The 24,098-nt window shown below is 39.1% G+C and overlaps 1 protein-coding gene across 1 annotated transcript in view; it reads left to right on the forward strand.

Moving 5' to 3' along the window:
• Positions 1–24,098, forward strand: part of cacna1ia (calcium voltage-gated channel subunit alpha1 Ia) — a 118,430-nt gene that overhangs the window by 63,090 nt on the left and 31,242 nt on the right. Inside the window, exons 17-27 of the mRNA XM_037688522.1 lie at positions 3,591–3,714; positions 3,893–3,961; positions 6,324–6,502; positions 7,309–7,435; positions 8,801–8,926; positions 9,045–9,134; positions 9,324–9,516; positions 12,416–12,567; positions 15,202–15,311; positions 20,019–20,152; positions 20,393–20,463. Coding sequence (XP_037544450.1) covers positions 3,591–3,714; positions 3,893–3,961; positions 6,324–6,502; positions 7,309–7,435; positions 8,801–8,926; positions 9,045–9,134; positions 9,324–9,516; positions 12,416–12,567; positions 15,202–15,311; positions 20,019–20,152; positions 20,393–20,463 — 1,375 coding nt within the window. The remainder of the gene's footprint in view (positions 1–3,590; positions 3,715–3,892; positions 3,962–6,323; positions 6,503–7,308; positions 7,436–8,800; positions 8,927–9,044; positions 9,135–9,323; positions 9,517–12,415; positions 12,568–15,201; positions 15,312–20,018; positions 20,153–20,392; positions 20,464–24,098) is intronic.

Raw genomic sequence — 24,098 nt, forward strand, 5'->3', positions numbered from 1 at the left:
TATTTATTTATTTATTTATTTATTTATATATATATATATATATATATTTATTTATTTTTTTTATTTTTTTATTTATTTGTATGTATTTACAAAAGTACATATTTTTTTTATAATTCAACTGAAGCCAGAAAAATAAAGACATCCATATCAAGATTTTTTTTTCAGGTTTGGGGGCCGAGGTGGTGTAGAGGCAGGGCAGCCAGCTTGGGACCCGAAAGTCCCAGGTTCGATCCCCAGTCACTGCATACTGTGTGGTGTCTCTGGACAGCACAACTCATCCCCAAAATGCCCCCCGGGTGCTTTCAGTAGCTGCCCACTGCATCACCTGGTGGTGGATGGGTTAAATGCAGAGACTAATTTTGCCATTGAATGGAAACATACAGTGATGACATTATTATTTTTATTATTATTAATGATGACCAATTAACCAGTGAATACAGGGTTCAATGATGGATACGGTAGTTACAGCCAGTTATGAATCTTAGCACACCATGATAGAGAGCGTCCAACATCGGAAATGTGTTTGTAGGAGTGTTCATGTAAATAATGTCACCGTAGTCAATGGAGGGAAGGAAAGTCGCAGTTGCAAGGTGACTTCATTCAACCTTTATTTAGACAGGTAAATCCCATTGAGCCTCGAGGACTCATTTACAAGAGAGACCTGATTTCAACAAAGAATGATGACAACAATGGACAACAGCGACAACAATACTCAGTTATAAAAGTCATACTACTTTTTTTTTTTTAACAAATAGGGTGGCTAAAAGAAAAAGATAACAAAAAACAGCTAGATTCTAAGGCGAATGTAGAAAACTAAAAACATGAACATGTCTGCATTGGTCCCTACCAGGAGTCCAACAGATTCTTAAAGCCACTTAGAGAGGTAAAGGTCGAGAGCTTCAATTGTTTTTGTAAGATATTTCCTGGATTCCTAGCATTCAGAGTTAAACAGGATCTATTTCTGAAAAAGAAACCCAATTTATCTTTCAGTTTCTTCACAAAGTTTTCCATGTGGAGTTTAAAAGAGAGATGTAAAATGGCCAATACCCAAATAATTGTAGTAATCGATTAACTCAATAGGAGCACCATTCGAGGATAAAATCGAAGGAAGAACTGCTGGGACTAACTTCCTGTTTGAAAACAACATCCCTTTGGTTTTGTGGTTTTGTTTTGTCTGACTGGATGATGTCAAAAGCAGATTGCAAAAGCTGGAAAACCTTAGAAACAGTTTTGGCTCAACAATGAACTGTGTCATCAGCATTAAAATGTAAGGATGCATCAGGGATGCTCTGACCTACATTACCTATGTAGATTGTGAAGAGGGTGGGTCCTAAGACTGAGCCTTGTGGTACACCATTATGAACCGTTAAATAACTGGAAGAAGTACTATTATGTTGAACACATTGTCGCCGATCTGAGAGATAATTAGTTATTTATGCGTTTGCTTTATATTGTTGAGATTTGTCCTGTCTTTAGCTTTGGTGGATAAATCTGGTTGAAAAAAACAATCAGTTTAAACTAACTTTAAATTACCCAGTTTAGTCCTAAAAATCTAAATTGTGATTATCAACTCGGTCCCTCCCTGTGAACCGGTGCAAGTAAGTTTTTACTTCTGGATTGTTCATTTCCATGAACAAAGAGCAGAGTTGACAGCAACACAGTTATACATTCATTAGAAGCATTCGGTTTTTTTTTTCAAAATGAATCTCATCAACACCATATTAAAAAGTCAATAACTCTTTCCTCAATAATAGAAGGGAAAGTTTAGTGAGCTTTCACAAAAATGAAGTTCATTAGTGCAATGATTGTCGTCGCAAAATATAGACAATTTTTAAGTTTTTATTTCAGTGACAAAGCAAGAGATAGGCTTCAGGGTGCTGATTTTGACTAATTTAGTCAGTTCATCAAGTTACACATTACTATATAGTGGTGTGTCAAAATCTAGAAGTTTTAATTAGATGCAGTTGAGTGATTTATTAAAAACTATTTAAACGTGTTTCACTTATAATGAAAATAAATCCCCTTCTTGTTGATTCTGATTCATCTGTGGATTTTTTTTATTCTTTTCATCCAATCCAATAAACACTCGAGTCAAAATATTAATTGCTTCTTGGCAGTAAACATTGTCAAATTCTTTTTATTTTCTAATGCATTTTCGTTATTTATTCTGGATGTCCCATTACTTTGTGCCATCAGCCCTCCCTCCTTTGTTTCTTCCGTGGTCTGTTCTCCCAGCAGAGCATGGCAAACTGGAGGCTTCTGAGAGCGTTGTTTGTTTAATTTCATTTGAATTAGAAGAAATGTAAGCAAATGCTGTGACATTATTTTTTTAGATGTGAGGAAGCTTCCATTTAAAACCACTAGAGCTGGTTCCTATTTAGAATATAAACATATGATATTTAAGCACAGTGGGCCCCTCCATTGCCCTCTTTTTTAGACCAATAACAAATATATATGATACAATATGAGATAGGATACAACACAATAAGATACAACGTGATATGATATGATATGATATGATATGATATGATATGATATGATATGATATGATATGATACAAGACAACACAATACAAAATGAGAGAATTTGCATTTCCGATGAAAATGCAGTGTGAATGCTTATTGCAGAAGAGCTTGCTGAAAAGCAGCTGAAATTAGCTAAAAACTTGCTGAAATGTAACTGAAATGGATGAACAAGCCTAAATTAGCAGAAGAAAGGAGAAAGAGCACATAATTGCTGAATTAGGTTTGCACAAAATTGAGAAAATTAGCTTCATAAAAGCTGAAATTAGCACACAAAAATAGCTGAAACGTAGTTAAAAAGCAGAAGGAAGCTAAAATTATCAGAAGGGAGTAGAGAGACCACATTTTTGCTGATTTAGGCTGAAAAAAAGTTGAAATGAGTGCAAAAAATGTGGAATTAGCTGAAAAAGCTAACGATTATCATAAAAACTGATTAATGGTAGCTGAAATTGCAGAAAAAGTTGGAAGGAGCATAAAAAGCTGAAATTAGCAGAAAGAAGTAAGAAGAAGCACAAAAATATAGTTAGCAGAAAACAAATCTGAAAGGAGCACAGCTGACAAAACAGCTTAAAGTAGCTGAAAAAAATGTTAAAATTTGCACAAGGAAGCTGAAAGAAGCTGAACTGTAACAAAATGTGAAAGGAGCAGTAAATGGTTTGAAGGATGTAAAATGAGCTCAATTTATTTTCCTTGAGGAAAAAAATAGCAGAAAGGCTAAATAGCTCAAAAAGCCAAAGTTTCACCAATACCAAAAGTCATAGCACCCTTCTCCTGAACGAGCTGAACGTTTTGATGTATTTATTGAAATAGCACAAAATTTGTGGAACAATAAAAATGCAGAAAAACGTATGGAAGAAAAATGGATCACAATAGTGTGAATGCTACATAAACATTCACACTATGATGGGATATGATACAGTATAACTCTGACACAATATGATATGATACAATAGGACACAATAAAGTATATCTTAGGATACAACACAAAATGGTGGTTTAACGCAGTTACACTGTGTTTACTAAATTCAAACTTTTTGCATTTCTTTTCATTTCCTCCTCTCCTGCCAGGTTCAGACTGATGTGTCAGTCCATCATAGCCCATAAGCTGTTTGACTATGTGGTTCTGGTCTTCATCTTTTCCAACTGCATCACAGTGGCTCTGGAGAGGCCCAAGATACTGCAGGGCAGCCTGGTAAATCCACCTAAATTGCCTGTCTTTCTGTAAGTTTTCGTGTCATAGTAGTATTCTCTGAGGCCATATTCAGTCTTATTATCTAAAAGGTGCAGTAAAGAAGGTTTTAAAGTCCTTACTGGTACATTTTGTGTTTCCGACACTCAGCCCTGTCTTCATTTCTGTTCTATTCATATAGGAACGAGTCTTTCTCACCATCTCCAACTACATCTTTACAGCCATTTTTGTGGGCGAGATGACACTCAAGGTAACCTTTTACAAACTGTCTCTCTATTAAGACCCCACTCCGAGATGTCTTTTCTTGTTTGTTTGTCAATCTCCTATCTTGTCCAGACTGTATACGTCTCTGAACTGACTTTGCTTCTCACAGCTCATCCTCTTCCTGTTGTTTCTTTTTTTTTTCTCAGTTCCTTAGAAAATGGAGTAATTAGGCAATGTCACTAATTAGTGGCTAGTCTAGATTTAGAGATGTGGTCCAGCACTCTGCCAACACTCTGTCTCTCTTTCTTCTTTTTTAAGTCTGTGTGTCAATTTCTTTAGGGTGCCTCTGTTCTCACCACTTCTTTTTCCAGCTCCCAATTTGTTTGTTGATCCATTCTTTCTCTCTTTTATCTTCCCCTCCACTCCCTGCTTCCTTTCCTGTGTCTGTTTTCTCTGGGAAAGGCTCTGGCATAAGTGGGCCATCAATTATGTACTCCTAAAGTAAATTATTAACCAATCTCAGTCCGTCAAGGAGCCACGGACTTGTCAGCCCCCTGGCCGAGAAGTACACGTATTCCCTTCTGTCTGTGTGTCTGAATCTTGTGCATGTTCATAATGTGTTGATGTGATTGCCTGCGCAATGTTAATTTCTCCACAGGATTCTATCTCCGGGTTTAGAGTTGTGTACAAGATGCAGCCAAAATAAACAAACAACACAGTAGGGTTGGAGAACTGATCGGCTCTTTGAGGCATCTCCAAGCGCAGAATTTCTTTTGCAAGATGAAATCAGTTGTTCCAAAATGGCTAAAACGTGATATACAGCACAATTCTTTTGCTTTCTGCAAAATATTTTGATAATACAAGAAGCTGTGGAAGCAAAATCCTATTTGGGAACTTGGAAAACGTGCTGCGCGCTCGGTTCACTTTTTATCTTTGAGGGCAGTTAACATTTTGGCGTTCAGAGCTCAGATGTTTGCCAAACGATGATCTTTCAACCAATTGGAGGTTTGCTCACCCCCTCGTGGTCCCTTTAAGCTTTACTGAACATTTGGCAAACAGCTTCAAATGTCAGAGACAGATTTTTGCCTAAGCAGACATCATGCTCCCACTGCTGCTTTGCACGACACAATATCCATCTGTGTGCATGGAGACGACAATGGCGACACATCCATCCTTCCAGCTATAAGTTAATGGGAAAATGTTAATGTCTTCACATTATTTTCTTTTATACAAGCCAAGGATGAAGGCCCTGGCTTTGGCACCTTAATTACTGCAGAAAACATGCTGTGATGTACAGTATTAGTGTGAGAGGTCAGATCTTTAAAGTAGGGTAAAATATTGTAATTAGCTCTTTCAATTACATCAGTTTGGACAAATACTGATTGGTTCTGATGGAGTTGACGAGATAACGGCTATTTTAAGAGGTGGCAGGCTCAAAGTGGAACAATGTCGCCTTAAAATAATTCTAAAACCACATTTCATAGCAGTACGTGCAAATGGTATTTTCTACACCATTACCATTACTTTTGCAGTAGTGCTTTCCTGACAGAAATATGATACTCTTGCTGGAAGCGACCCAGGTTTTACTGGGAGTTTTACAACCAGCTGCCGCTGCTTGAAAATAACTGTATAAATCTATGTAAATAACCATTTAGTGTGTAGTTGACAGCAACATAAAGGGTTGTAGAACATAATTTGAATAAACTACTATGAATTGGTTGAGGCTGGATTTATTTTAAGATGGTAGAAATTCACTTGGGCATTGGTCTTGTTTGGATGATGGCTGAGTGGTTAGAGCAGTTGTCTTCCAATGCAAGAGTTGGGGGTTCAATTCTACCAGCAGTCACATGTTAAAGTGTCCCTGGGCAAGTCACCAAACCCTTCATTGCCTCCGATATGTGTCCCATTGGTGTATGAATGTGATAAAGCAGTGATTAGTCTTTGTATAGATCTAGTAGAGAGCTGTATGAATGTGTAAATGAGGACACAGATTGTAGTGTAAAGTGCTCTGAGTATCTCCATATAATAGAAAGGGGCTCTTTTGTCAATCTGGTCAAAATTAATCTCTGTTTCTACAAAATTGACCATTTTGAATGTAGTCAGTGTCTGTTCTGAATACTTTCTCGACTGATGTGTAAATGTGGAAATGAAGGAAACCGCTATTTTTGCTGAGACTGCTGCCTTACTGCTGATGGTGGCAGTTTTGTTTACATCTTGTCTTTTTTCTTTTCCTACTTTTTCAATATAAACTTTTTATTTGTTTCCCAACAGTATTCTTTGTATTTGACAGTTGAATTTAATAAAAGAAATAGACAACATAGAACATTGAACTTTCTATTAAATTCAAGTTGCCATTCTATGGCAAGTGAAGTCCATGCTGTAACATATTGCTTTATGGCTATCTGCAGGTTGTTTCCATGGGTTTCTATATAGGCGAACAGACTTATCTGCGGAGCAGCTGGAATGTTCTGGATGGATTCCTGGTTTTTGTGTCGTTGATTGATATTGTTGTGTCCATGGCGGGAGGGGCAAAGATCCTGGGAGTGCTCCGGGTTCTTCGGCTGCTCAGAACACTGCGTCCACTCAGGTAAACACCACTTTTGTGTATTTTAATATAATATAATTACATTAAAATTGCATAATTCTGAATTTATATTTACATGTGAGCTTGTTCTGAGCTAGGACAGATGGATGGATGGATGGATAGATGGACAGACAGACGGACAGACGGATGGATGGACAGATGGATGGATGAATAGATGTTGAACTGTATGACAAAGCAAAAAGCTAATTCAGCCTAAAACAACTGAATCACCTGACTTTTAATATCAATCTAAAGCAAAAGTCTCGGAGGTGTAATGAAACATACATTAATGAATGAACTGTATAATGACATACTTACATGGGAACTGGGACTTGGTAAGATTGCAGTCAAAGATAATTAGACATCTAACTAACCTTTTAGTCCACGGAGACGTTTTCAAAGTCATGATTTATGTTTATTCTGTTTAGCTCTTCTTTGAGTAATCTCACTGGAAGCACCCTGTTCATCCACCTACAGTTTGATCTTTTCAAATTATAAAGAGTAAATAATATGATGATTATAAATGCAGAGCGAAGCTCTGTGCTCAAGCACATCCAACATCCTTTTATTTATTTATTCAATAATTGTAACGGCAAGCAGAAAATTCCAACCTGATTGAATAATTGTATTTTCCATAATAACAATGTTTTCCCTTGTGAACAATTCTTCAGCTGATCAGTGCAATTTGAAAGCTGTTATAGAACAATATGCATCAATCTAGTATTGTGTACACAAAGAAAATAGGCACGTAATACACTTTTTCTGCTGATTTCTTAATATATATTAATACTGTTTTCTGATCTCTTTAGAGTAATTAGCAGAGCTCCTGGGCTGAAGCTGGTGGTGGAGACTCTCATCACATCTCTGAAGCCTATCGGCAACATCGTCCTGATTTGTTGTGCTTTCTTCATCATCTTTGGGATTCTTGGAGTTCAGGTGGGCAGCACAGCATGACTGTATTTAAGTGAAACCTCTCATGTTGTAAGCATATTATTAAGAGCCTTATCTGTTTGCTTCTTGGAGAGTTTGTAAAGCTGCATCTTCTGTAATACTCCCATTATTCTTTTGCATAGTTGTCTTGTGTTTGAGATTTGTAGCTGGAAGATAATACCATATTTTCCGCCGTACACAACACACCGCCTTATAAGTCGCATGAGTCTAATAAAGTAGAAAAAAACATAAATATGTTGCTTCGCCATATAAGTTGCATCTATTATGTGTCACCGCTGACACGTCACGTTTGTTACGCATCACCGCTGACGACCCAGAAATGTTGTGCCAAAAATCAATTGGCCGCCAAATGGTGGCCGCGGGCGCGTGTACAGGAGGACATTAACAAGAATTTAACAAGATAAACACTTCAAAACATTTATTTGTTTGCTCAAAATTACAGCAAATTTGTGTCTCAGTTTAACTTTTACTTAATAAATGCACTTTGATGATCAAATCAGCTGCATTTCAAAAGTATTCGCTGCCTCTGTGTTCCGGGTTCACGTAGAGGGAGGAAATCAGGAAGGAGGAACGCTGCACATTTCATCAAAATTTAACAAGATACGCATCTAAAACAACCATTTGTTAGCTCGACATTGTAGCAAAGGTGTGTTTCAGTTTAACTTTTACTTAATAAATGCACTTCAATGGTGAAATTAGTTGCATTTTGCCAGGGCGGTGCAGCGAAATGAAGCTGATTTGCTCCAGGCATGATCCCAGAGTTGAACGGAGGTGGCAGACTATGGCAAGCCGATTGTGTCATTAATAGCCACTTTTACCTAGTACACAACAGCATGCCTTACATGACACAGCATGCCATACAGGACACAGCATGCCATACAACTTGAGTGCCATCTAGCGGTTGAAAATGGTAGTGTTCAGTATTTTCAATGTGAGAATGAATGAAAACGGTCAAATCTCAGCCAAAAATTGGGTTATAAATATGGGGAAAAAACATAAATGTCGCTTTGGTGTATAAGTCACAGGGCATGTAAGTTATGCAATAAGCTGCAACTTATAGGCCATAAAATACGGCAATGTCACATCACCTCCGGTCCATGGCAACCTGGTGATGTTGGAGATCATTCTAAAGAGTATCAGATATGAAAAAGCTGATAATGTCACATTATCAGTCATCTACAGTCATTTATTTTAATATGCTGTCGAAATCCAAAACAAACACAGAAAAGTGTTTTTTCTGCTTTTTACATCACCACATATTTTCAGATCTCAGATTTCATCTTAAAATGACACTTTTGTCTGTCTCGTATTATAAAGATGACATCAAAAGCTTTATGTTTTTCTTGACAGTTATTCAAAGGAAAGTTTTTTTACTGTCTCGGCCCTGATGTTAAAAACATCACCAACAAGTCCGACTGTCTGCAAGTCAACTACAAGTGGGTCCATCATAAGTACAACTTTGACAACTTGGGACAGGTCAGGGTCATACAGACGTTTTGTTACACACTGGACTCATTGCTCACTCATTGCGATTCAATTTTTTTTTTGAACTTTTTTTACACTAACATCTCATGTTTATCTATTTTTTATTCAGGCCCTGATGTCCTTATTTGTACTCGCCTCCAAAGATGGATGGGTCAACATCATGTACCATGGCCTGGATGCAGTGGGAGTTGACCAACAGGTATCTTCACGTCAACTAAATAAAAATGACTATCATGTAGCTATCTTAGATGATAGCTTAAAAAAATCATGCTTTTCTATTATATAATGGTTTCCTTGTTAACTTTTCCTCTCTTTCTTTTTTTATCATATCTTTCTACATTAAATTATCACGCTAAAAAATAATCATAATGCATCATCCCAAATCTAGCCGGTAACCAACAACAACCCATGGATGCTGCTGTATTTCATCTCCTTCCTCCTCATCGTCAGCTTTTTTGTCCTGAACATGTTTGTCGGAGTGGTGGTGGAAAACTTCCACAAGTGCCGGCAGCATCAGGAGGTGGAGGAGGCCAAGAGGCGCGAGGAGAAGAGGCAACGGCGCATGGAGAAAAAGAGGAGGAGTAAGGCAGATGACTGGAAATGTTATGTGAAAAAGACTAAAATCTGGATTAGTTGGTTTAAAAAAAATGCAGATGTGTAAAAATTTAGCTAAAAGGAGTAAAACAAAAAAACTAGACAGACATTTAAAACCCTGTCTTAATTAGGTCTGTGGTCAGTTCTATGAAGTGTATGACTTAATTTGCACTAACACATAAAAAATATGATTACGCTTTCATATTTGCTCAGTGAACCCAATGAGACACAAGAAATTATGGGCACTGTTGCAACGTGAGCTGTTGAGGGCCCCCGAGCTGCTGCAGCTAGCTGTTGCTAGCTGTGGGGCTCAGGCCTCATCTCGGATCCCAGGACCGCCTCCAGCTCACGTGGCTCCCGGCTCGGACCTCCCTCAGAAGTAGCAACTCACATTATCGCAATAAATCAAGGAAACATTAATGCAGCTTTACCATTTGTATTAAATCAAGGCAGGAGAAAATTACAGCTTTACAGCGCTGGCCTCCCTGATACAATTCCACGCGAGATCTTGGACCGGGAGAGGGCCGGATGATACATTGCTTTACAAATATATAGGGCCTAGGCTCCGCCTTCACATCTGGGAGCACCCTCTATTACATGGATAAGAAGGGGCAGACTAAGTGTGATCTCAATGTGATCTGCCGTGTCAGGAAAAAATTATATGGTGCACAAAGACTCTCTTGTGTGATGTGGCGAGCCAACAAAGAAATAACAAATAAATACAAATTCTATTTCTTTACGGATATTGAATTCCTGGGAGACTTTTTTTTAGAGTTGCTGGCCTCGTTTAAACCAGTCAGAACTGGGTTATAATCTCATTACAATCCGTCTTTGAGCAGATCAAAAACCCAGGGTCAGTCTAGATAAAATACTAACAACACTGATCACATTCCAAACACATCTTAAGGACCACAGGGAAAAATCAGATTCACCAGAATTCAACAGAAGTATCAAAATAAAAGAAGGCGGGAAAGCTGTGATTTAAAAATGTATATATTCCTATCAGGGCACTAACGATCAGTTGTTAGGCTGATGGTCCTCCTTTTACATGTGGACAGCTAGTTCTGGACGTCACCAGCAAACTAGTTTATCCACTATGAGAAGGCGCTATTTATAAGACTGAGTTTGTTGCAGCTCCTCAGACTGACGAAGTCTTTTGGAAAAAAGATGAAACGTTCAAGAAAAAGAATCCGTCCAAAGTTCCTGATTTAATTTTATTAGATTTTTCTACCTGGATTATTGAGCATGCATCAGGATATAATTTATTACTGTTAAATGAAACCAAAACACTTTCAAGCTTGTTATACATTTGTTATGACACAATTTAAAGCAATAGAGGAATTTATTTTGTCAACCTTAAGTGAAGACAACACATTTAAGATATCCTGATACATGCTCAATAATCCAGGTAGAAAAATCCAAAAAAGTTCAATCTGGTCCTCTGGACATTCAAAAAACAAGAAAACAAAAAAACAAAAAACAAAACAAAGTTCACATGAGAAGATGTAAAAAATGGCAGGTTGGCTTTCTTGGACTGTGAGGTCTCAGTCTCTGATAGAGGACATTTGCAAACTGAGGTGTACCGCAAACCCACCCACACAGACCAGTATTTGCAGTTTGACTCCCATCACCCTTTGGAGCACAAGTTAGGAGTCATCAGGACTCTGTACCACAGAGCAGACAGCGTCCCCACTAACTCAGGAGCCAGGCAGAAGGAGAAATCCCACACAAGACAGGCTCTAGAGCAATGTGGATATCCTAACTGGGCCCTCCTGAAAGCAGAGAAGAAACCCAAACAGGACTCCAGTCAGCCAACAGGTGAAAAGGAGGAACCCAGACCCAGACCAGTGGTCATTCCATATGTTGAGGGAGTATCAGAGAAACTGAGACGTTTATTTTCTAAACATAACGTCCCAGTGGCTTTTAAACCCCAAAATACATTACGGCAAAGACTGGTTCATCCCAAAGATCCAGTCCCCCGGCACAAACAGAGTAATATTGTGTATGCTGTTCAGTGTCAGGAGGGCTGTGATCAGTCTTACATCGGGGAAACAAAATAGCCACTGGCCAAAAGGATGGCCCAGCACAGAAGATCAACATCATCAGGCCAGGACTCTGCGGTCTACACTCATCTCCAGGCCAGCGGTCACTCTTTCAGGGATGAAGATGTTCACATCCTGGACAGAGAGGAACGATGGTTTGAGAGAGGAGTAAAGGAGGCCATCTTTGTGAAAAGAAATCGTCCATCATTAAACAGGGTGGAGGTCTCAGTGTTCAACTGTCCCCCTCTTACAATGCTGTTATTGCTAATATCACCCAACCCCCTGTGAATAGCAAACAACCATCAGTGTGCTAATGATCCTTTGTTAGGCTGATGGTCCTTCTTGACCATGTGAGTAGCTGGTTTTGGTCGTCAGCAGCAAACTGGTTGATCCACTCTGAGAAGGTGATATTTAAGAGACTGAGCTGAATACAGCTCCTCAGACTGAGGAAGTCTCTCGGATGAGAGACGAAACGTTTCTACATTTTTTTTGCTTTGTTTTTTTGTTTTCTTGTTTTTTGAATGTCCAGAGGACCAGATTGAACGTAAAGTGCCCATCTATCCCTCTTGTTCTGGTGTTCTTCCACTCATTAGCATGTAGAGACGTAAAAATTGTGCTTCACACACGTTTGCATAATTCTCTTAGTTTTTATAATTAATAATGAGTTTTGCAGTTTGAATCAGATTTACAAAAATTCTTTTTCAACATTTCCGATGAGGAATTTCCAGTCACTTATAGTAAAATGACCAGAGCACCTGAGGTAATTTACTGACCTTTCTATTAGCAAAAATAATTTTATGTTTTATATTATCTTATATTAGTGTATATTCTATTTTTCTGACAGAGGCTCAGAAGCTGCCCTACTATGCCAACTATGGCAACATGCGCCTGATGATTCACACACTCTGCACAAACCACTACCTGGACCTCATCATCACCTTCATCATCTGTATCAATGTGATCACCATGTCCCTGGAGCACTACAATCAACCTCGTGTAAGGAAAAATACTTGTTGGTGCAATGATCTGGACTCCTTTATTGTGTGGAAGAAGCGCAAGTGAACAGAATCTTCAGACATTAGCTGAAGTAATATTTTTTGAAGTACAGTTGTCCCTCGTTTATTGTGAGTGTTTGGTTCCGGACCCACGCCCCCACCCCATGCAACAAATGAAAATTTGCAAAGTATCAACGTTATATTTATTTTAGCATGTATATATTCTAAGGCTTTAGAAACCCTTCCCACACTCTTATGTTCTAAACTCTTAAGCCTACGTCATTTTAACAACATACACGCAGTACTGTATATGTAGCTACTAAATTTTACTCACCAGCTCTGCAGAACACACATGCTGCTGGTCCTCCTTATCATGTGAACAGCTGGTTTCTCTCTCTCTCGGTTCCGGTTCGACTCGGTTCTTTTCTGCAGATGTAACCTGCAGCATCAAAGCCCACAATCATTGTTATCTTTTAAACCTACTAATTTTAACAACATACTTGTATGTAGCTAATGAATTTTACTTAAGGCGGCGCATCCCCGCTTGGGAGTCCTCGTGGGCCGGCTAGGAGCTCTCGGGTTCACCTGAGTCTGTTGGTCCAGTTCTGATCCGGTTCAGTCTGGTTCAGTCCGGTTCTTGATTGCCAAAGTGCTTTTTTTGTGTGTGTGTGTGTGGGGGGGGGGGGGCAGGACTGTGGTTGGCTGGCGTGGACCGGAGGTGGTCAATAGATTCCAAGTCTGTATGAAAAAAGTCCAGATGGGTCACGGAAACAGAACATCCCCGCTTGGAAGTCCTCGTGGACCGGCTACCAGCTCTCAAGATTCACCGATGGGTCTGGAGGTCTGGTTCTGCTCCGTTTCTGGTCCAATTCGATGAGTTCAGTCCAACTTCTCTGCATCTGCTGAGCGCCGATCAGATCAAAACTTTATCTCTCATTTTTCAGCAGAAGGAAATGGGGCTTCTGGGCAGGGCCCTGTTGTCTTCTGGGAAATGTGGAAGTTACTGTATGAGTGGAAATTCAGTGGAGGCTTAGAGAAAACCACAAAATGGTGGCACCTGTCTGAAGTATTTTATTTTTTGTTAACTTTTCACTGTACAGTACTGCATCCAGTTCTGTCCTAATTGGAGTTGCACTCAAGTCCAAATAATCCGAACTGACCCGGCCCCAGCCCGCAGCTATCATCTTCGAACCCCACCTGATCCAACAAATTAACAGTAATTACAGGTCCGAACCCAAAGAAAACCCCAAAAATTTTAATTAAGCTTTGACTGCTTATACCACCGACTGTTATTAACGGTTGGCGGACGCGTGCGGCTGAGGGGGCAGAAGATTGGAGCTGAGGAACCATCAGAGTGCATTAAATGCTTCCCCTGTTTCTGCCTGTATTGGACCCTGCTCTGACATGTCAGATATTTTGTGATTTCACCTGTTTGGGTCTTGGCTGTTCGCGTCCGCTGAGTGCAGCACCTGAATGAATGTCCATTTGGGCTGATGGATCACTGGCAATAGTCCATTTGAAACTTAACTGAACTTTTTACCTCTTTCAATCTGCCGGTCAGCATGCGGTGAAATGGCCGCATGCGGCAGGTGAATGTATGGCAAGCCATGTTTGTATATATTGGATCGTCGGCCGCACACGTCCCTGACGGGATAAAAAGCCCAACACCGACCCAGCCCACACATTAAGCACATTATTATGGCCCCGGTCCGAGTTCGGGTCAGGTGGGGCCGGGCTCTGGGTTTGGGTTAGTAATGACAGCTCTAGTCCCAATCACATGTGTAATATTAAAGTTGATAATCGTGTCCTGTATAATATTTTTGTACAGTATGATATTATGTACTGTACGTTCACAAACCACGATAGAGCGAGTCCGTGAAAGTCGAACCTGGAAGTAGCAAGGGACTACCGTACTGAATAAATGTACTGAAGAACATGTATTATCTGTCTGTGCAAACAGGTTAGCCGTTTTTTTCCCCACTATTGCATAAAGTAAAAACTATTGTCGCTCTTAGTTTTATACTTCTGAAGAGTCCACCGTATTGACACTGTATCCATGCTCCAGACCAAGAGCAATGACTGCTGCTGTTTTTGATGTCGCTGCTGTCACAGTGCTTTTAGCCATAGTTTGGGTCTCAGGCCTGTTCTGTGTGGCAAACAGAGGTGCAGAAGCCTGGCAGCACTTTGCTGAGGAAGAGAAGCGATTATCTTGAGATACAACACCCGTTTGACCTTCAAAATGTAACGGGCCAGCTCAAACTGACCGTGCATCGGATAAATATCACAGGTCTTGGCTGCAGTTGTCAGCTGTTCGTCCTGACATTTGGCAGCGTCCCTCTTGTTAGAACGCACAGCTCTCCATGAGATACTGTATCCTCTGCAGAAACGGGATCCCAGGCCAGGTTTTTAAACAATTACAGCATGTTCGCTGCTCCGATGTTACAGCACTCACCTTTGAAGTGTGTATTTGTTAAGGGACTTAAAGTGCGTTTGTGCTGGTGTGAAAGGAGAACGCTCTGATTTGGCCTGCAGCACTTTTGATTTCACTCCAGAAACAACTGGAGCTGTTCCAGTTTGCTGAAAGCACGGTAAGATCCACACACAGACTCATGCTTGTTTTACTGTCTCCTTTCAGTCTTTGGATCTCGCCCTCAAGTACTGCAACTATTTCTTCACCTCCATGTTTGTGCTGGAGTCTGTATTAAAACTCATCGCCTTCGGATTTCGACGCTTCTTCAAAGACAGGTATGTGTGTGTTTGCGTGTACAAGTGTTCATACTTGTTGAATTTACAGCAAAATCTGCATGGAAGTGTGCACGGCCAAGTACCTCTGTGCTTTTTTGCATCCGTGTTTACACGTGCATTTTTTAAATACAATAAAGCTTCAGAATCCCTCAGTCCACGGTGGGAGAGTTAATCTGCTGTTTGGAGGTAGATTACATTGGATCTGAAGGATTGCACGACAGCCTGTCTCCCCTTATCGGACTTAAATGTTCTAACCTCCTCTCTGATGAAACAATAACAAACAGGTTTAAATACCATTTTCATTTTTTTTATGAATAAAATGTGTCACTTAGCACAGATGTGATCAAAACATGTTAAACAATTAATTTTTGATTATAGCTCTAGGCAAGTGCTTTAATCTCTTGATTAAACAGAAAATAGTGCTACAATAAACATTCATTTGGTATGAAGTGTTTCCCTATAAATTCACATTTCACTTTGATCATTATATAATCAAGACTAAAAGCTTTAACTGCATCACATGTTTGGAAATACGAAGAAATAGTTTAGTTATTCTGTATTTAAGTTGACTGCAGCGTAGTTTATCCAGAACAGGCCTTTAAACACAGCAGTTGTTTTTCTTCTGATGGAGTCACTGTTCCCCCAGTTTTTATTCCAAAGTTGAACACTTCAAAACATATTTAACCATGATTGTGGTTTATTGTGTGAATGTTTATGAAGCGTTCACACTATCGTGATCCATTTTTCTTTCATACGTATTTCGGCATCTTTCTCGTGCCAGAATTTTTGTAATATTTCAACAAATCATAAATCAAAATGTTCAGCTCCTTCAGGACAGTCCTGTTATAACTTTTGTTATTCGTGCAACGTTAGCTTTTTGAAATATTTAGCCTTTTCTGCCATTTTGTTCTCAGAGAAAATTAATTGAGCTCAATTTACATCCTTCAAATCTTTAGATCTGTTTAAAACCTTTTACTGCTCTTTTCACATTTTGTTCTGGTTCAGCTTCTTTCAGCTTCCTTGTGCAAATTTAAACTATTTTTTCAGTTACTTTCTGCTAATTTCAGCTGTTCTTTAAGCTGTTTTGTGCTCCTTTCAGCTTTTTTCGGCTAACTAAAACATTTTTTGCACATCTTCTAACTTCTTTCTGCCAATTTCCACTTGTTATGCTCCTTTCATTTTATTTCTGCAATTTTTAGCTTTTTTTGCTAGCCACTATTTAGCTGATTAATGCTAATTTTAGCTTTTTATGGTAATTCCACTTTTTTTTTTGCACTAATTTCAATTTTTTTCAGGCTAATTAAGCAAAATGTGCTCTCTCCACTTCCTTCTGGCAATTTAAACTTCTTTTTGCCTTTTTAGCTGCTTTTCAGCTGTTTTTTGCTCATTTCAGCGCATTTCTGCTTCTTTCAACATAATAGGGCAAACGTTTTTTTGTCTGCTTTCGTTTGCAAATTTTTAAGCTTGTTCTACCTTTACTGCTAACTTTTTGACTAATGTCAGCTGTTTTCAGAAAATTCATGTTTTTCTTTGTAATTCCTGCTACTTTCAGCCTAATTGACTTTTTTATGCTAATTTCAGCTAGTTAGGCTCCTTTCAGCTTAATTATACTAGTTTCGTCTATTTCTGCCATGTCATCTACTATTTAGCTGTGTTATACTATTTTTAGCATTCTTAGCAAAAGGTCACTTTTTTTTTTTAGCTCATTTCATCTCCTTCCGCTTCCTTCTGGTAGTTTAAGCTTCTTTCTGCCTTTCAGCTACTTTTGAGCCATTTTTTAAATTTTTGCTCATTTCAGCTATTTTAGCTACTTTCCTAAATGTTGTGCTATTTTTTGCTTATTTAAATCTATTTCAGCAAATATGTTCTTTCTGCTTTCTGCTGGCAGCACGGTGGCACAACTGGTAGAGCTGCTGCCTCTCAGCGAGCAGGTCCTTGGTTCAAACCCCGGTCCAGGGGCCTTTCTGGGTGGAGTTTGCATGTTCTCTCCGTGCATGCATGGGTTTTCTCCTGGTACTCCTGTTTCCTCCCAAAGACCAAAAACATGCATGTTAGGCTGATTGGTAACACTAAATTGTCCCTAGGTGTGAGTGAGAGAGTGAATGGTTGTTTGTCTCGTGTGTCTCTATGTGGCCCTGTGATGGACTTGCGACCCGTCCAGGGTGTACCCCGCCCCTCACACAGTGATTGCTGGACATGGGCACCAGCGACCCCAGTGACCCAAAATGGAATAAGCAGATAAAGATAATGGATGGATGGATGGATGCTTTCTGCTAATTAGGTTTGTTCTTCCATTTCAGCTACATTTCAGAATGCTTTTTAAGCTAATTTCAGTTGTTTTTCAGAAAATTCTTCTGAAATAAGCAATCACACTGCATTTTTGCAGGAAATGCAATTTCTCTTTTTTTTTTTTAATCACATAATCAAACAGTCTGTTCCTTTAATCTGTTACGCTTTTATCTGTTACACTTACAGTTTCTTCATCTTGCTCCCATCATCCTCATCTATGATTTAGAGGGCTTAGAGGGCTTATATTATGTTAATGGGGACCTAATGTCACTGACCTATTTTTGTTTCAGAAGTGAAAGGGTATGAAGAAACTGGTTAGCATGAGAAATATTATATAGCAAGGCAAGCTGGTCAGATCAAAGGAAGAGGACAAATGAGTGATGAAATGAGAAACGGATGGGCGGATGTGGTGAAAATTTATCACGGTCATCTGCAAGCACTTTGTCACTTTTTATGTGGTGACACCAACAGCCGTGAACTGTCTTTGTGCATGGTGTGATTTATAGTCCGGGGTCACGCTCAGCTTTATAACTGGGTCATTGGAGTAGAAAATTAACACACAAACGCAATAAGACTTGTGGTGCTGCAGGCAGTCTCAGTTTGCAGGTGTATGTGCGCCTTTCGGCATGATGAACTGATAAGATTGCAACAGGAAAGGTTGCTCCTACTTTTGCTCTTCTTATCAGACAGGGCATGTAACAGGGAGGAAAACTGGAAAATAAGAACTATACGCACAACCAGACAATTTAAAAAAAAGGTAAATATGATTTTTAAAAGCTTGATGATAAAAATTATAATTTGTCCCACTGAAGTCGATGGGTTTTCAGAAATTTTATAGGAAATTAAATTAATTTTTAGCCTGCTGAATACTATGTTACAAATATATTTTATTTCCTTTTTGTGCATAAAACCTCACACAGTCTTAAAGTGATAGTTCATAAGATCTGAAGTGGGGTTCTGTAGAAACTGTTAAAATCATATCTATTGATTGGTTTTTCATAGTCTCAGTTTGAAGGAAAAAAGCTTAATTTTAATTGGACTGATGAAATGTTTAGTCCAATCTTCTTGATTAATCCCATTGAGCTCAGGGACTCATTTACAAGAGAAACCTGATTCCTTAACAAAGAGTGATGACAACATTGGATAACAACAACAACAATAGTCATGAAATAGGTATAGGCATATACATATGTTTCTCTTTTTTTTTTTACAAATCAAAACAAAATAGCCACCAAAAGGTCAATCAAGAATAATAGTAGCAAAAAAAAACAGCTAGGTTATAAGGGGCAATTTAGAAAACTAAACAGAGGAAAATGTCCGCATTAGTTTTTGCCAGGAACTTAACAGATGTTTAAAGTCACTTAGAGAGGTCAAGGACAAGAGCTTCAGATCTTTTTGCAAGATATTCCAGAAAACAGGAGCGGAGTAGGAGAAGGTCGTTTTGCCAAGTTCAGTCCTCACTGAGGGAACACTGCAGGTAATAATGTCCTGAGAGTGCATGCTGTAGCTGCACTCACGCAGAGACATGTAGGAGGAGATGTCTGAAGGCAGCAGACCAATAAATGATTTAAAGATGAAAATGTACCAGTGAGAGAGTCTGCGTGAGTTTAATGATGACCAGTTAACCAGTGAATACAGGGTGCAGTGATGGGTATGGTAGTTGCAGCCAGTTATGAATCTTAATGCACCATGATAGACAGCATCCAACATCTGCAGAGTGCTTGCAGGAGCGTTCAAATAGATAATGTCACCGTAGTCAGTGGAGGGAAGGAAGGTCACAATTACAAGGTGTTTCCTAGCATTCAAAGTTAGACAGGATCTGTTTCTGAAAAAGAACCCAGTTTAATTTTCAGTTTCTTTACTAGGTTTTCCACATGGAGCTTAAAAGAGAGATGCGAGTCGCCCAATATACCCATATTTATAGGAATCAACAAACTCAATAGGGACACCATTTGAGGATAAAATCAGAGGACGAACTGATGGGACTGACTTCCTCTTTGAAATAAGCATCCCTTTGGTTTTATCTGTGTTTAAGACAAGTTTGAGATGGAACACATCAGACCGGATGATGTCGAAAGCAGATTGCAAAAGCTGGAAAATCTTAGCAACTGTTTTAGCTCGACAATAAACATTTACATTGCTGTCAATTCTTCATGACAGTAATTTACCTGCAACTCTGTGGGTGTTTTTCAATTGAAAAAAAAAAAAGTAAATCTATAGTACTTTTGGTGCACAGTTGGGAACTTCCTGCAAGAACAAGAAAATATGTATCTTCTGGGAATATCTGCAGTAAATTATTTTTGTAAGCCATGTTAGCTTACAAATTTTCCAGAGTGCTGGTTTAGTCATCTGCAAACGTTGTGTTTGTGTTCTGAGGCTCTGCTCCAATCCAGATGTGTGTATGTGGGTTTGTTCTAGGTGGAACCAGCTGGATCTGGCCATCGTGCTCCTGTCAGTGATGGGCATCACTCTGGAGGAGATTGAGATCAGTGCTGCCCTGCCCATCAACCCCACTATCATCAGGATCATGAGGGTCCTGAGGATAGCCCGAGGTACACGCACGCACGCTTATTAAATCCTTTGCACACCACGTCTCTGCAAGGAGAACATTGATCTGATCGTATTAGAATGTTAAAACGTAAATGGTTTTGCAGGTCAGTTAGCTGCATAGCAATTACGACCTGAAGCATTATTGTGAACTAACTTGTCTGCAGTTTACTGTTTTGTATATTTATAGAAGAATGTGCCCATAAATTGCTTCTAATCTTCTCACTGATCTGATGTGCCCACAGTGCTGAAGCTGCTGAAGATGGCAACGGGAATGAGAGCCTTATTGGACACAGTGGTTCAAGCCCTGCCTCAGGTATGACCCTGTCTCCTTCTCTTGTCTCACACGCATCATTCCCCAGGAGAAAGCTGCTCGCAGTCTTAGCCAACTGTCTAGGAACGCGTGCCCTTCTTTTCTTTCTCTGTCGGCTATTAGGCAACTCATAGGATACCCATATGCACACCCTCATGCACTGGCGTATAATTTGTCTTGTTTTCACTTTCTCACCCAGACTCCCACTGAGACCATAGTGTGTGAGAAATGGTTCATAAACCAGGATGTAGGTCATTTATCGGTGAACTGTCCTTTAAGTGGGAGTTTCTGGGCCATTCCTTTCTATTCCAGTGCACGTAGAGTTCAGCTGTGTTACTAAATAAAAGTGCTTGAAAAATATTAAGAGTGCTTTTGTTTTGACTGGGAAAAAAAAAACTTTAGATGTGAAATCTCTTGTAATCTCATGGAGTGGGCGCTGTGAAGTAAAGCAAACTCACCAAGAGGCAGAGACATCGGGGGATTATCTGGCATTTCACTGGGAGTTGTTTCACAGCATTCCAAGATTAGACGTTTCAGCAGCGCGCCAAAAGGAGCGCGTGTGGAAAAAGGACTTGAACTGGAGAGCAGGACGTCTCTTTTCTTTTCCAAAACATGATTATTTTTGTATGTAAAAGCAATGATTTTAAAAACGTAGTAGTTTACATTTTATATGTACATTCCCCTTTTTGACAACAAAAAAACAGTCCACCAAACACAACTCTGGTCCCAGGAATAGATCCTCAACTAACTTGTTTTGATTCGTTCTTTACTGTATAGAACTTTTTTTTTTTACTCATTATTCATGAAATACTTAATTGATTGGTTCTTACAGTCCTCACAGCTTCCAGGAAGATGGATTTCACTGACCAACCTGATAATTATCAGTTTCATACAACTAGATGACTTAGAATTGGCAGGTTTGATGCAAATACATGGTAATTATTCAATTCAGTTTATTTATATAGCACCAGTCCACAACAAAGTTGTCTCGGGGCACTTTACATAAACATTTGCATACATAAAAAAGCCAATTAGTAAAGTTCTCTATCTAAGGAAGCCAGAAGACTCGTTGAATCTTCACTTCTTTGCAGTCTCCCATCATGAAGAAAGCTCAATGGCAACAGTGGAAAGGAAAAACTCCCTTTAAAAAGGAAGAAACCTCCAGCAGAACCAGGCTCAGGACAAGCGGCTATCTGCTTTGACCAGCTGAATTTGAGAGGACAGAAAGGAGATGCAAATGAACACAGAATGGCAGATCCAAATGTAGGAGCAGGTGTACCTGAAAGACAAAAAACACATGTTAAAGTAATAACTACAAATAAAAAACAGGTTGAGCAAAGTAAAGACAGTAGCAGAGTGAAGACATGGTCAGTTTGTCGTCCAGCAGTCTAAGCCTACAGGAAACCCAAGCCAACCATAACTTTAGAATTTATCAAACTGGAAAGTCTTAATCCCAGTCTTAAAACTGGACAATGTGTCAGTCGCACAGACAGAAACTGGAAGTTGGTTCCACAAAAGAGGAGCCTGATAACTGAAAGATCTTCCTCCCATTCTGCTCTTGGAAACTCTAGGAATGGCAAGTAAGCGTGCAGTCTGAGAGCAAAGTGCTCTGTTAAAAAAATACGGAACAATAAGATTGGTAATATAAGATGGAGCTAGGTTGTTGAGAGCTTTGTAGGTTAGAAGTAGTATTTTGAATTAAATTCTGGATTTGACAGGGAGCCACTGGAGAGAAGCTAAAACTGGAGAGATCTCTCTTATCAACTCTCATTAAAAATCTGGCAGCAGCATTTTGGATCAGCTGAAGACTTTTTAATAAAGTTTGTGGACACCCAGATAACAAACAATTGTAATAGTCCAGTCTAGACGTGATAAATGCATGGACAAGTTTTTCTGCATCATTTTTTGGACAAGACGTTTCTAATTTTAGTGATATTATGCAGGCGCAGGAAAGTGGTTTTGGTAACATTTTTAATGTGGGGGTTGAAAAACATGTTCTGCTCAAAAATGACACCAAGGTTTATAACTTTAGAACTAGAGGCCAAATTAACATCATCCAGAGAAAGTGAAAGGCTGAAAAATGTATTCCTAAAATGCTCAGGTCCAAAAACCACAACCTCTGTCTTGTCTGTTGAATGCAGAAAGTTAAGGGTCGTCCAAGTTTTTATGTCTTTAAGACATTGCTTGTAACGCAAGTCATCGGGTTTCTTTTATAATGTGGTTGTTGTTTTTTTAAGGGAACCTGTTTAACACATTTTTTACCATAAAAACTGTATACAAAATCTGGCTGACTAACTTTACAACTTATCACAATGTAGTTTTCTGTAGGCAATTTTGTTTTACCAGCATATAAATTGTCTGGATTCTGCTTCATTCAGATGACTAAACTACTCTGAACATTTTCAAACTTTTTTGTTTCTTCATTTAGCAAAACGATGTCCAAATGAGCAGTTGAAATCTTTATCCCATGACACAAAGGAGGAATAATGTCGACACTAACAACATCAAAATTATGAAGAAGGAACATTTGTAGCACCGCTAAATATTCTCCCAAGCTATTGTAGCTTCTTGAACTTTTGACACATTTTTTTCTCAACCTTTAATTTTCCCATCACATTATAAATTTAATGGTATGAGTCAGGACAAAGTAAACCAGACTCAAAAGCTGGCCTCTAATTTTCTTGTGATTTAAGGTCGCTATCTCGTCGTTTTTCAAAACCTCATTGTGTCAAGTGTAGATAAAAACACCAAAATTTGAGTTATTAGAAGTTTCCAATGCATCATTTTTAAAAATATCCGTTTTTCCCATTAAAATAATTGTTTGCAGGTGAATGAATCACAGCAGAAAATGTTTATTTTGATAAATGTGTCCACAATTTGTTTAATCACTGTACACTAACGTTCTGTCCGAGTATTAACTCTGACTTTCTCATGGCGCTAACTGTGAATGCATGATGCATTATTTTTTAATAATGTTTTTTTTTTCTGTAAAAGTTAGTAAAAATTAGAGACTATTCCCGCACGTGTACAGCAGACAGCGGAGGGACTCTGCTGTTCTTCCTGCATGTCTGTACAGTCTGAAGAGGACTTTGATTCGCCTCATTCACGTCTCCAAGGAGATAAACAAGTGAATTTACTTAAACACAAATCTAATTGGTCCTTAAACAAAAGTTGCTGTCATGAAACAGACACACCCATCTGATCCTTTGACCATCGGAAGTGAAATGGAGCAGATGGGAGCAGGTGGTGTGGTGAGGGGAGGGCAGGCGGGGGTGAGTGGGAGCAGATTCCTTGTCTTTCCTTTCTATTGATCCCCCTCTCATTAACACCCCAGTCTTTTGCTCGGTCCCACAGGCAGACATGGAGGTAATTAAAACGAAGGCTAATTAAAAAGCTCCAGGAAGTCGCTTTGCGTCTGTATGGATGTGTGCAATGTAGAGGTGCTAAAAAGTGAGAGTAAAAGCCTAATAGCAGGTGAGCAGTTTTACCTGAGGTGATGGAAATCTTTATTTCACAGCGACACTGAAATGGCAAGCTGCTAACTTCATTGCATTCGATCAAGCAAGACACTGAGGATGGTATTGACGTTTCTAAAAATGGCTCCAGAGTATGTCTGAACAAAGGATTGGCTAAATACT

This window comes from Nematolebias whitei, chromosome 15 (assembly GCF_014905685.2).
Source record: "Nematolebias whitei isolate Nwh7 chromosome 15, NemWhi1, whole genome shotgun sequence".
Taxonomy (NCBI): domain Eukaryota; kingdom Metazoa; phylum Chordata; class Actinopteri; order Cyprinodontiformes; family Rivulidae; genus Nematolebias; species Nematolebias whitei.